Raw genomic sequence first — 13,726 nt, forward strand, 5'->3', positions numbered from 1 at the left:
AGGTCAACACATTGGGCAGTTTTGCATTTGCACGTTGGTGCATTTGTTGTCCACACAATTACTTCTCCAAAATTATTCCTCCATTACACCTTGTAACCTATGTAACTCCTAAGATCATTATCTTCACTATTTACTATACCATTATCTTCCTTTTCATTGCTAGGAAGACTTCTTCTAGTATAAATAGTGGTGGTCTTCATTTGGTTTGGGAGACACAACACATAAGAAAAATATAGAGTGAAAGAGTTAGTCAAAAAGAGAGTTCTTATTAGTTGAAGGGATGTGTTCTTTTTATGGAGCTTTGGACTCAACTCTTGTCTAGAGTTGTTGAGTTATATTTTGTGATTAGGCTGTTGTATCCTGGAGGGGACAAGTCAAGAAGGACTACTGCTGGACCGGTGAAAACATTTGCTGCAATGGGCTTGAATCTCCTTAAAGAGAGCGAGATATCCGCGCCTCAGCCTGAAGAGATTTATTTCTTCATTTTTATTTTCAATTGTAATCTTGTATTTTTGTTATCTTGTAAGTTTTCACTAACATAAATCTTACAAAATCAATAATTAATGTCCCCATTATATATGTTACCTTTTTAAAAAAAATTTTTTAGTATAAATGGAGAAATCAAAGTTGCCAAATGTAGAATTAATTTAAGTTACATGTGTATTGACTATATAGCTATTGAACTGTCCAAAGGAAGAAAAGATGTCATTCAAGAAAATAAGTATTTTTTTTGAAATACAAAATGAAATTAAGTCGATTTTGACGATATTTCTTAGGATCAATTTTGGATAGTCGACTGAAAGGAGAATCAATTTTGAAGAATATAGTATCGTTTTAAAGCCTATATGTGGGCCAAAATCTCGAAATACTTTTACGGCCCAATAATGTATAACCTTCAAAAGTATCCTCTATAAAATATGGGCTCGGGAATAAGATGTTAAGGATATATTTGCAAGGTATTCGCACAAATGACCTTACTTTAAATTTTTGTCCATTAAATAGAGGTATTTAATTACCCTTCAACAGGTAGAGTAAAAAAAAAAAAAAAGACAAAAACTACCTCAAACACTGAAATAACAAACAGTTTTTCATGTCATAAATTTGTATTTTTATATTATAAAATCTTATAAGTAATAGCGTAAAAAGCACAACATGCTATGCCTACTAAAATAACACATTTTTTTCACGGCACAAATTATACTATGTTTGTATCACAATAATCTACAAATGTATGCCATTGACATTTGACTAGGGGTGACATGGACGGATTGGGTCAAATTTGAATAGATCATAATGGGTCAAGATAAAAACAAGTCTCGACTTCAATTCAATCCAAATTTGCTTGGATCAAAACGGGTCAGATATGGATTATAGAACGGGTCAAGACTCAACCCTACCCAATTTTTACTAAGTTTCATTATTTTATTTATTCTTTTAAAATATATTAGTACCAAAAAAATATTTTTTTCTTTATTATGCTATATATAACATATTAAATTTTTAAAAAGTTTTTTTAAAAAAATTTGACAAAATTTGGATTACATATTAACTTAATATTTAATCAACTAAATTAAGTTGAATTGAAATAAGTCCTACCCAAACTTAAACGATTTGAACGGATTAAATTTAATTTTGCCACTCAATTTAATTTGAAAGTGCTTTGGAAATTTGCTCCATGAGTTTAAGACTTAGGTCATCTACAGTCCTCTATTGTGGTTGAAATACCCATCCATTTAAAAACCATACCCACATATATTAACCCGACTGACCTGACCCGACCCGAATATGCAAAAAACGTACCCTGTACCCGCCGTAGCCGCAATTCCTGGCGCAAATGTTTTCTACCAGCTCCATAAACTCACCCTTCAGAACCACCGTTAAACACCCAAAATCCAGCAACCGGAATCCGTTTGGAGTTTGAGGTCTTTCGTCGGAGCTCCGTTAATGCTCTCTACCTGAGTTCGAGTTTCTGAATGGGCTCGTTTTTTACTATTTCTTATTCTGCCTAATTCTAGTTAATTATTTTTCCCTTTAGTTTTGTAAAGTTTTCTTGCCTCGCCTGCCTTACCCTAGAGCCGCCCTTGCCATTGAGATTACTGTGTGGCTGCATGTTTGGTCGTGATAATGGAGTTCAGTGCAAATATGAACCTCGATACAGACAACTGGAGGTAATCAATTTCTGATTAAGCAATTGTTGTTTCTATTTTTCAGTTGAGAATGTAAATTTAGAATCTTTTGTGTGCTTATTAACGGTAAAATATGTTGATTCTTATTCTCTTAATAGCCAGAATGATCAAGACAGCAATGCACTTATATTGCCGGATAAGAAAAAGAAGAAGAAGAAAGAAAAGGAACAGGTATAAATAGATAATCAATATCCTGTACATGTAATCAGTCTTTGCAGACGACTATTGATTGTTTCAATATATTTGATCAGGTGTCCAAAAAGCTTAAGCCTAAGAATAATAGTATTAAGTTAAGCCAATCGCAGAAAAAAAAGTTGAAGAAACTCGAGGTAAATCTCATTGTTCTCTTCTGTAGTACTTAAATTTTCATGTATATTTTGGACTTCAACTAATTCAGACTTGACAAATGTAGGAAGACAAGGAGAAGGCGGTACTTTTAGCAGAAAGCATTAAAACCTTGAAGTAAGAACTGCCTCATTTACTTGAACAACTTTTGACGTTTAAGGATTCAAGAGCGTATTTCCTGAGAATGATTAATTCATATTTCAGGAAGCACCAGATCCAAGATGATGTTTATTCACTTATGTGGTCTTCAAGGAACTTGGGTCAGGTTTGTGTATTCCATCTCGATTATACTTTATATCTGACTGATCCGACATTAGATCTAAAAGCATGTCCTGTAATGTGGTAGGGTGAAACTAACCGAGAAAAGCGTAGAAGAGAAATACAGTTTTCTAGGGCAGGGCTAGATGTGCCACATAGAGATCGACCAGTCAAGAAGAGGACTGTCGACGACCTATCTAGTGAGGTCTTGCATGATTCTGAAGAAATGCAGCTGAGTCCAATAGTCAATGGCAATCTTTGGCAGTCCTCCATAGGAGAAGGTGGAGTTCCAAGTGATGCACCCATTACACCAGGGTCTCCTCAAGAGTTGGCTTGTCATAGTGAACTTTTAGTATGCGATAGAGATACTTCTGTGCCAAGCAAGCAAGAAGAGGATAGAACTGCTGAATGCCTAAACTCAGATTATCAGCAAAATCACCTTCCTATTCATGATTGTCATAATGAGGAAAGGAGGAAATCAACGGTATTGCTTAACTCTCTGTTTATACATCCTTTTAGTTTGTGGTAACCATAGATACAGTGCCTAATTTTCATTAAGGCTCTCTCATATGCATGCCATCTGTGTTCTGTGTTGTCTCTTCATATCGAGCAGGATGTTGCCAAGGCTGTTCAAAATGCCATCCTGAGCAATAGTACCAACTCAGCTAACTGTCTTCCAGAAAGAGATTTAACAACTCCAGTTGTGGTGCATGTTTCAAGACCAAAGGAGGTTGAAAATAACAGGAGCAATCTGCCGATAGTCATGATGGAGCAGGAGATAATGGAAGCTATAAATGACAACACTTGTGTAATAGTTTGTGGTGAGACTGGTTGTGGTAAGACAACCCAAGTTCCACAGGTGAGATATTCTGTTTTTCTATATGCTTCCTTTTCCTTCCATTGGTGATAACGAGTTGTATTTTCTAAATTTCCAGTTTTGTTTTAGTGGTTTTATCTCTTGCTTTTTGTTTGGTATCTTTCAGTTCCTTTATGAAGCTGGCTATGGTTCAAATCATTCCAATGCTCGTGGTGGTATTATTGGTGTGACTCAACCACGCCGTGTTGCGGTACTTGCAACTGCCAAGCGAGTGGCATTTGAGCTTGGTGTTCGTCTTGGCAAAGAGGTCGGTTTCCAAGTTAGACATGACAGGAGGATAGGAGACAATTGTTCCATAAAGTTCATGACTGATGGAATTTTGCTTCGCGAACTGCAGGTAAGATTTCAGTATTAATTTTAGGTGAATTGAATCTTTGTTCCTACCTTTTAAGTGTTGTGTATTGTGTCCTCACTATCATCCTTTTGCACATATTGTCTCCAACTCTTTAAAGGGGTGCAAACCATTTCAGTGCTAAATCTTTAAGAAAAGGTTGAGAAAATTAGGGCAATACAGTAAATAGTGAAAGAATTGTAACCTCATAAAGTTTACTTTAAAAGAAGCCACAGAGACGTTTCAATCAATCAACTATGCCTTCATTTCTAACTAGCTGGAGTTGGCTATATGAATCCACTATCTCCATTCCACTCAATTCAGATCCATTTTTAATCCAATAATGGAAAATCTTAGCCCTATGAGCTTCTGCTTAGAAGTTAATTTTTGGATGAGCATCTCCTTTGATTGTTTAGATAACATGAAAAAACATTGGTTCCAGTTTAATGGCCAAGCAAAGCTCAGAAGCGGGATCAATTTTAAAACTGGGATGCAGTTCAGAGCATGTCTGTGAATGCAACTATAATCCCTCTGTTCTTGTTTTTAACCTTCTGCTGTGAGATGATTATTGTGCTGCAGGTTGTGAGGCCTCATTACAAAATTATTAATATAATTATTTTTGGGAGAAATAATCTTTTTGAGAATAATGATTAGGCACACCTAGACATTTTTGTAATTTGCATATTAAGTCGAATAATGTTGAAAGAAACTTAACATATACACTTTGAATCAATTTAAGTTTATTTGAACAATTCACAGAAGGACATAAAACCAAATCTCAACTACTCCTTCATGCTTTCCTATAAACAATAGGTTCTTATATGTATGAAAATATCCTTTCTGTGTCATTAGAAGGAAAGGATTAAGGTTCCAATTGAATTCAGTGTCTCCTGAATGAAGCTACTTCTTTGGTTTGGACAATGTCAAGTTACATGAGATATTGAATTCATGCTCCATGTTGTCCATTGCGGATGCTTCAATCTGGTTTTCTTTTGTTCTTTGTCAAGTTGTGCTTTGTGAGCATCAAATACAAACACACGCATTGTCGACCTTGCTTTTCAGATATGAGTTAAAATTCTAATTGCATAAACTGGTAGATGTTGGGGTTACTTTTTTGACTGGTAGATAGTTTTATGAATTTTGGGATATGCTCTTAGCTCTATGAAGTTGGGACAAACAATAGTTGAAATGAAACAATGATTAGCATAGGGCGGCAAACATGGATCAAGACTATATGCGCAAGGCCTTTCTCTTCTTCACTCAAAGAGGCTGCACCCTTTATTTAAATGTTACTTGATTCATAAAGATTGATTCTTTTGAAGTTGTACAGACTTCTTTTAATTTTTATTTTTTTTAAAAAGGCTGTTTCCAATGGATTGGACTTGTAGGGTTATCTCTATTTGTTTATTAGAGGGAGACAGAGAATGAATGACATAAATATTTGTTATTTGGAGCAATACCGAAATGATCACTCATCTTACTTGTCTTAGAAACTGGCTTGTTAGGGTTGTCTTTGAAGGGCAGACTCCTATGAACTATGATATATTATGCAATAACGGAAAACTAAAAGTGATGCAACTGCAAAGATTTAGTTGTTGCTATCTTCTCACTCTTTCCCTTGAGCAATTTGAATTTCATGCTGTTAGTTTTCTTGATTTTTCATTTAGTTGAGCAAGTTCATATAATCTTCTTATGATGATATTTTGTACCTACCCTCCACCTTTTATGCAGAATGATTTTCTTTTAAGGCGTTACTCTATATTAATTTTGGACGAGGCTCACGAGAGGAGCTTGAACACTGATATACTAATCGGTATGCTTTCACGTATACTAAGAGAGCGTCAGGTGAGAAAATGGTTTGCTATCTCCATGCAGTCTGTTGTCATTTCATAATTTTAAAATATTAGTGGTTAATCTAATGACTCCTGTTCTCTATGTTTCTCTCCTGCTCTCTCTCTCCCCTTTTTACTAATTTGACTTCTATTATTTGTGTTTTTTTCTGTAGAAAGAATATGAGGAGCAACAGAAGAAGCTTCTTTCAGGACAAACAATAATCCCTGAAGAGAGAGTTTATCCACTGAAACTTGTGCTGATGAGTGCTACACTTCGAGTTGAGGACTTTATGTCTGGCAGAAAAATTTTCCGTGATCCTCCCCCTGTAATGGAAGTCCCTACTCGCCAATACCCAGTAACTATTCATTTCTCTAAGAGAACTGAGATGGTGGACTATGTTGGCCAAGCGTATAAAAAGATATTGTCAATTCACAAAAGATTGCCACCTGGTGGTATACTTGTGTTTGTGACAGGGCAAAGGGAAGTTGAATTCTTGTGTCAAAAGCTGCGCAAAGCTTCTAAAGAGATAGTTGATAGAGCTTCCAAAGATCATAGTGAGTTATCTTTGGCATCTGAAGGGAATGCCATCAGGGTGAAGGTTGACAAGGAGATAAGTGAGGCATTTGATGTTGAAAGGAGTTCCGTAAATGAGATAACTGAACGTTTTAATTCCTATGATGAGGATCATGGTGAATCTTATGAAGATGACTCAGAAATTTCGTATGATTCAGCAGATGATAGTGATTTGGATGTTTATAGTGATGATGATGCAGGGCTGCTAAACCAGAAGTATCCAAGCTCTGATGGTAAGGTAGATGTCTTAGGTGAGGAGGGAAGCCTAACGTCACTGAAGGCTGCTTTTGAAGCTTTGGCCGGTAAAAGGACGTCAGAACCTGATTCCTGCAGAAAGGAACTTGTTCCTATCACTGAAGAAGGGACGGCCTCAAATGAATCTGAATCTCTGTTAAGCAAGGTTAGGATTGGGGCTAACGGGACTTGTGCTGGTCCAATGTGTGTTCTACCTCTTTATGCTATGCTTCCGGCATCCGCACAGCTTCGTGTGTTTGAAGAGGTCAAGGAAGGAGAACGCCTAGTTGTTGTTGCCACTAATGTGGCTGAAACCTCATTGACCATTCCTGGTATAAAATATGTGGTTGACACAGGCAGAGAAAAGGTCAAAAAGTACAACTCTTCTAACGGTATGGAAGCATATGAAATACAATTTATAAGTAAGGCTTCAGCTGCTCAGCGTGCAGGAAGGGCAGGAAGAACAGGTCCTGGGCACTGTTATCGTCTTTATTCTTCTGCAGTCTTCAATGACATGTTCTTTGACTTCTCAAATGCGGAAATATTGAAAGTACCAGTTGATGGTGTTGTCCTACTTCTGAAGTCCATGCATATTGATAAGGCAAGTATCTTGTTCGAAATAGGCTATTCTCCTATATGTTCCATCACTTGGTTAAAAGTGTTATTATTTTGAGTATTTGCCAAACACACCAGCATTGAATATGTGTCTTACTGAATTTAATCTTCTCCCTCTAAAATTCTTTAATGGACCAATTGTTTTAAATACCGACACCTTGCTTAGACAGTTTGACTGTTGCAAGCTGTTGTTACCCGAAGATTTTCTGCAAAGAAAATTTCCTACTAGAGGGCATAACATAGTCTGGCTGTTCCAATCATGTCTTGCTCCTAATATTTGAGACGCAAGCTTGAATTTGCACTTTATGGAGCTCTCTAGGAATAGACACCTGATAAATCAGTTGATATATCCAGTTGGAAGCTACTAATAGTCCAGCATATCTGTTAAAAATGTCTTCTGTCCATTACTCAGAGAGTTTGAGGTTCTTGGGTCATGTACTCTAAAGTCTGAGAGGTTTAGAGTTTCTAACTGTTGACCTGTCAAAGTTTTAGATAGGTTTTGTGGATATCCTTCCTCCTAGCACATTTTGTTATCACCTTTATAATGCTTCTTTAGTACCTTTGTTAGGTTATAGGAATACAGAATGTGAAGTCCAGATTTTTTAAGTTGTCTAAATTGATTCTTTTTCATAGCAGTGACTCCCGGAAAGGAATTTTACTACTCAACAAGTCATTCAGATCCACCATCTTTAATTTGTTTGGAAGTCTAAATTATAGTGATTGTTTGATAGTACCTTAAAATGGTCTGCTAAGTATAAGTACTCGTGTAGAGGGACATTGAGCTTTTGTGATACTTTATATAAGCTAAGTTCAGTGTGAGCATTTTCCTCCTTTTCATTCTATTGCATGTATTGTGACGGGATAGTGCCTCTTTTCTTGGTGTTACTGTGAATTCCGTCAAAGGATTCCATTTTCTGGACAAGTTGCATTAATGGATTTTATGGAGTAGAATACTAGTCCCTTTGTGTTTTTTTTTTTTTGTGAGTACAGAAACATGTATGTCTTTTGAGTTTTTTCAATGTAGATGTACGCATTATTTTTTGTGGAATGGCAACAACAACAACAACAACAACATGCCCAGTGAGATCCCACTAGGTGGGGTCTGGGGAGGGTAAATTGTACGCAGACCTTGCCACTACCTCGTGGAGGTAGAGAGGCTGTTTCCGGGAGACCCTCAGCTCAAGAACAACAAATCTAAGTGACAGGAGAGATATAAATAAAACATAACAGCCAATACAAACGATAGCGTATAATCAACAAATGAGACAGTAACAACAAGAAAGTAATGCGATGCGTGAAACGCAGTAAACAACATAAGGCTAGGTCTACTCCAAATGCTAACAACCCATACCCTTGCAAGGGAAGACAACACGCTAGCCCTACTAACCTACAACCTTAATACGAGACCTCCACTCCTTCCTATCTAGAGTCATGTCCTCGGCATTGTGGAATGGCATTGCTCATATTTTCAGCTATTTGTTGACGGTTCATTTTATCGGGGTTATCGGAAAACGCAGACCTGGTTTGGTGTAATTGGACTAATCTGAATTATGTTACAGTAAAAACATATGCTCATATTACGATTTAGTTAATAGTTGTCATTTCATATGATTGTCTTGATAAGTAATGGAACTTTTTGTCCTCTTCATCCTTCTTATTTTTTATTATAATGTAATATTGCACTCAATTCCCGAACCGAGGGTCTATCGGCAACAGTCTCTCTACCCCCTCAAGGATCCCATAGGTTGGAAACAATCTTGTGGGTTCCAAAATCAGAGTGAGAAGTAGCCCTTTGAGGAGTTCTTTAAGCTTTCTATCTACTGTCAGGCTCTCCCCTCCCCCTTTCCCCCCTCCCACCCCCGACCCAAAAATCAATAAATCATAGATTTAAAAAACTATTGGCTGGTCGACATTCTTAACCCTATCACCATCAGAAAGGAGTAAAATTACTCGTTGGTCATTTTACTTGCTTATGTCAAGCAGGTTGAGGATTTCTTTTCTAGACGATTCTGTATGTTGTTTCTCTTAGTTTTTATAGACTACCCCCATTGATATGTGTCCATTGATATTTCAGGTTGCTAACTTCCCTTTCCCGACTCCTCCTGAGCCGACTGCCTTAGTTGAAGCAGAGCGTTGCTTAAAGGTTCTTGAAGCACTTGATAGCAATGGAAGGCTGACACCTCTAGGTAAGGCCATGGCACAATATCCGATGAGTCCTCGCCACTCCCGTATGCTCCTTACAGCAATCCAAATTATGCAAAAGGTGAAAGATTATTCCCGCGCAAACACAGTCTTGGCTTATGCAGTTGCAGCAGCTGCAGCTTTGAGCTTGTCGAATCCTTTCCTTATGGAGTTTGAAGGGAAGTATAAAGATCTAGATGGCTTGAAGCAGGATGAGAAACCAGGCTCTGCAGAAACTGGAAGAGACTTAGGGAAAGAGGAGAGAATGAGGATAAAAAAGCTGAAAGAAACTGCTAGAGTGTCTCGTGCAAAATTTTCGAACCCCACCAGTGATGTTTTGTCTGTGGCGTATGCTCTGCAATGTTTTGAACTTTCTGGTAAACCACTGGAATTCTGCACAGACAACACGTTACATTTTAAAACAATGGAGGAAATGTCCAAGTTGAGGAAGCAGCTAATTAATCTTGTTTTTAACTCCAAACTATGTGACTCGCAGCAAAAATTCTCATGGCCTCATGGTACTTTGGAAGATGTAGAATGTGCTTGGAAGATTCCTTCAAATAAATGCCCTCTTCAACTGAATGAGGAGGAGATTCTGGGCCAAGCTATTTGTGCTGGCTGGGCTGACAGGGTTGCTAAACGCATTAAGGATGTTTCATCCTTAGCGGAATCTGACATGCATGTTCATGCAGTTCGATATCAGGCTTGCTTGGTAAAAGAAATTGTGTTCCTCAATCGAAGGTCATCAATTTCTAGATCTGCTCCACAATATTTAGTCTACACTGAACTACTGCATACAAAAAGGCCATATATCCAAGGAGCAACTAGCGTGAAAGAGAATTGGCTCATTAAGTATGCTCCATCGCTATGCAGTTTCTCTGCGCCTCTCTCAGATCCAAAACCTTATTATGACCCACTGAAAGACCAGGTCCTCTGTTGGGTGCGTCCAACTTTTGGTCCTCATCTATGGAAGCTCCCTCTGCATGGTTTGCCAATCGTAGATGATTTCCTCCGGGTGGCAGTATTTGCTAGTTCCTTGCTTGAAGGCAAAGTTCTTCCTTGCCTAAAAGCTGTACAGAAATTCTTGGCAGCCTCACCAGCTAGCATTTTGAAGCCTGAGGCATTGGGCCTCAAGCGGGTTGGCGATCTTATATACAAGATGAGGATTAAGAAGAAAGGGATTGATAGTTGTGCCAAGCTAAGGAAGTTGTGGGATGATAATCCTCGAGAATTGTTTCCAGAAATTTTGGATTGGTTTCAGGAAGGATTTCATGAGCATTTTGAAGACCTTTGGGCAAAGATGCAACTTGAAGTACTTTTATACCCAAAAAAACGTTTTTCCGAGAAGGTCAAGAGAAAGAAAAGGAAATCATGAGCTTCCGATGATTAGTGAAATAGTGAATGCCTTGCAGAATATATATCTGCTTATTTTGATGATCTGAACTACATTGACATGTTAACACAGGCATAATATCTCTGCCAGTGTGAGGTAATGCTAGTCTCCTGCCTTCCCTTCCCTTGCTGTTCAGGTCATTAGATGTTTTGGTTTTGGATAGTCATGTGTTTGACCAAAAAGTATTATTGTCTTCTCACATTCACTGTGGGCAAAGGGATTTTAGTCAGTTCTTCTTTTGAGTAGTATTTTTGCATACTATGATTTCCTGTAAGGACAACTGAAATAATGTCAGTTAATGCTTTGTGTTTCTATTAGATATCATGCTTTAGGAAAACTTAATTGCTCTGAAGTTTGTTTGCTCATCTATGAACTACTATTGCTTCAAGAATTTAGGAATAGATTGCTAGTTTAAGATAATTTCCATCTAATCTAGGTCTTGTAACCACTTACCGGTGAATTTAAATGTATTTTGGCAATGATGGCTAAGTGAAGATATATGAGGACACGTTCATAGTTTATTGAAAGGCCATTGCTTTTAAACTCAAAACAACAAAGTGAATATCATTGAAACTGATTCAATGTTTAGTATTATCTTTGAGATCTTTTAGGTTCAACCTCATGACCAAGAATTTCTATTACTATTACAGAAATCACGCCCGTATGTTCTCCGTTAAGGTATAAGAAAAAACACTTTCTTGTATGAAGATTTAAAGGCCATGGTATAGGCTTATGAGCATGTTTAAAAAATCCATGATGTGTTGCAATCAGCAGTTTTGCATTTTGTGTCTTGGATTTTGTGAATGAAGGATCGTTACTGCCTATTTCAGGCACCTGTTTGTGCCAAAACAATGTCTTAGAGGTCATGCGTTAGGTGTTAATTAATTCTCTGTTATGCTTGAGTGCTACTAGATGAGGAATTTATGCTTTCTCTGCTAAAATTTTAAGTTTAAATCTTAGTCCTAGTTTAAGAGTTCCCCTATATATTCTTGACATCATGAAATTAGAGGTAGATGCAAAAATCATGGATGCTTTAAATTTAGTGAGGGAACTTATGTCTTTGGACGGATTCTTATTAAATCTGGATGCTTTCTGCTCAAATATATCCCTCTATTGTATGATCTATATAAGATCTGCCTTTGTTTGCACTAAGCTGTTATATGGCTCATAAGGTAGAAATAACAACAAATAAATGAGTGTGCAATGAACTTGGGTTGCCCATGATCATCTTTTATTCTCGCTGTAATTGTTGCAGTTCTTTCAGACATGCTAAACTGTGTTCCTGTTGTTTGAATGGTGTTTATTATCTTAAATTTCCAGGTGTATTGTAGTAGAATCCTATTTTTAACAGTTAAAAAAATGAAAAAGCCCAGGTCTCTTGTTTCCAGTCCCATGGAAAGAGCTCTATCTATTTAGCTTTAGACAATTTAAGAGTTTACAAGTGAGCAACGTGTTCCATTAAGTTCTTTGCTAGACTTTTTAGCTTAGGATCTGTAGCTTGACTTCCATTTAAGTTCTTTACTTGATGTTATGACCAGGGAGTTATTTTGGTTTTGATACAGTGACTCATCACTTCCACAAAAGACGTCCTTGACTTTGAGAAATATTATAATAAAATGACTGGAGTTGACATCGCTGTATATTCATTTGTTTGATCACAATTTTTGTAGAAAGCTCAATATTTGCAGTTAGTGGTAACTCTAGTTTCTGACTTAATAGTTAATTTTCCGAAATTTAAGTTTTACAATGAAGTGAAATAGGTCACAGTCCATGCTCGTATATTTTATTAGTAGAGTTCTTTTCAAGAAAATTTCCTACGCAAGTTAGTGAAACTCTCGTTGCTTCAAGTCTTATTTGATTAAAGTATATGCTTGTGTAAGGGAGTACTATTTAAATATTTTGCTATTGCATATCTAAACCCTGTTGAGTTATCACATACAAAACACTTCAGGTCTTGTTTGATTAAATTCTGTAGATGTTCCTCGTATATTACCAATACAAGTCCTGTTTGGTAACTTTTTCCTTATCACAGTTATCTGTTTCATGAAGGCGTGAGCTTACATTATCTGTTAAAAAATTTGGTGTTTGCAGTTGGAAAATGGTATCAAGTTCAGAATCAAGGAGCTTGATTTTCGATTTGGATGCAATGACCTAATGAAGAAAGAAGATCCAACCAAGACTAAAGCTACAACGACACTCATCTTGTAACACGGAAGAGAACATGTACACTGCAGGTTTGGACGCAACTTATACAAGAATTCAAAGCTCATTTGTTTTGCCTTTAGATTCATTTGTTATTACAGAACATACGTGAAGTATGATACTTTGATAAAGATCCTATTAGGGTTCACTCTGTATCTAGTTAGTTGGAGAATTATAGTTCTTGGGACTGCATTTATCTAGACGGTTAGATAATTTAAAAACTAGAAATGTAGCTTGTGTTGATGATGATCGTCCTCGTAATATTTGGTGAACTACCTTACTCTCAAAAGAAATATGTCTTCTCAATTTCGAGTATTTTTAAGACATATTTGGCCTTTTTTCTTTTAAGAAAAATTATATGAACCTTCATCCAATTTCTTCCTGTCGAACTTTGAGCTAACGTGTAGGCAACAATGGTGTCTAAATTCTAACCAAATTGAATGGTTTTTATGTCTTGCACGATTGCTCCTACTTTGGAGGGAATTTCCACTTTTTTGTATGTATTGGTTGAAATGAAATAGTGACCTCTTTGAAAACTAAACAGGCGGTTCAAGAAAATATTTTAAAATTTTTCTGTTCGATTGATTAGTTTTTTTGCTAATTTTTTTTTAAAAGAAAAATAAGTTTCTTCATAATAAAGTGAATAACTTTTCTATTGGATGTAGGATAGTTTTTTTTTTAATCCAGAAATTCACTTA

The 13,726-nt window shown here is 36.7% G+C and overlaps 1 protein-coding gene across 1 annotated transcript; it reads left to right on the top strand.

The window, feature by feature from the left end:
• Positions 1 to 1,813: 1,813 nt before the first annotated feature.
• Positions 1,814 to 13,347, top strand: LOC102604659 (probable ATP-dependent RNA helicase DHX37). The gene is made up of 12 exons (XM_006339629.2): positions 1,814 to 2,168; positions 2,285 to 2,357; positions 2,438 to 2,515; positions 2,599 to 2,648; positions 2,736 to 2,796; positions 2,878 to 3,273; positions 3,403 to 3,648; positions 3,773 to 4,003; positions 5,729 to 5,842; positions 6,003 to 7,238; positions 9,327 to 10,922; positions 12,918 to 13,347. Exons 1-11 carry the CDS (start codon positions 2,125 to 2,127, stop codon positions 10,806 to 10,808), a joined length of 4,011 nt encoding a protein of 1,336 aa, XP_006339691.1. The 5' UTR covers positions 1,814 to 2,124; the 3' UTR covers positions 10,809 to 10,922; positions 12,918 to 13,347.
• The last annotated feature ends 379 nt before the right edge of the window (positions 13,348 to 13,726 follow it).

This window comes from Solanum tuberosum, unplaced genomic scaffold (genome assembly GCF_000226075.1).
Source record: "Solanum tuberosum cultivar DM 1-3 516 R44 unplaced genomic scaffold, SolTub_3.0 scf00010, whole genome shotgun sequence".
Classification (NCBI taxonomy): domain Eukaryota; kingdom Viridiplantae; phylum Streptophyta; class Magnoliopsida; order Solanales; family Solanaceae; genus Solanum; species Solanum tuberosum.

Bases quoted from the DNA above. Each gene is read 5' to 3' on its own strand.
- LOC102604659 (XM_006339629.2), top strand. From the start codon at position 2,125: ATGGAGTTCAGTGCAAATATGAACCTCGATACAGACAACTGGAG. The intron at 2,169-2,284 runs GTAATCAATTTC...TTCTCTTAATAG, and splicing joins CTCGATACAGACAACTGGAG to CCAGAATGATCAAGACAGCA. The intron at 3,649-3,772 runs GTGAGATATTCT...GGTATCTTTCAG, and splicing joins AGACAACCCAAGTTCCACAG to TTCCTTTATGAAGCTGGCTA.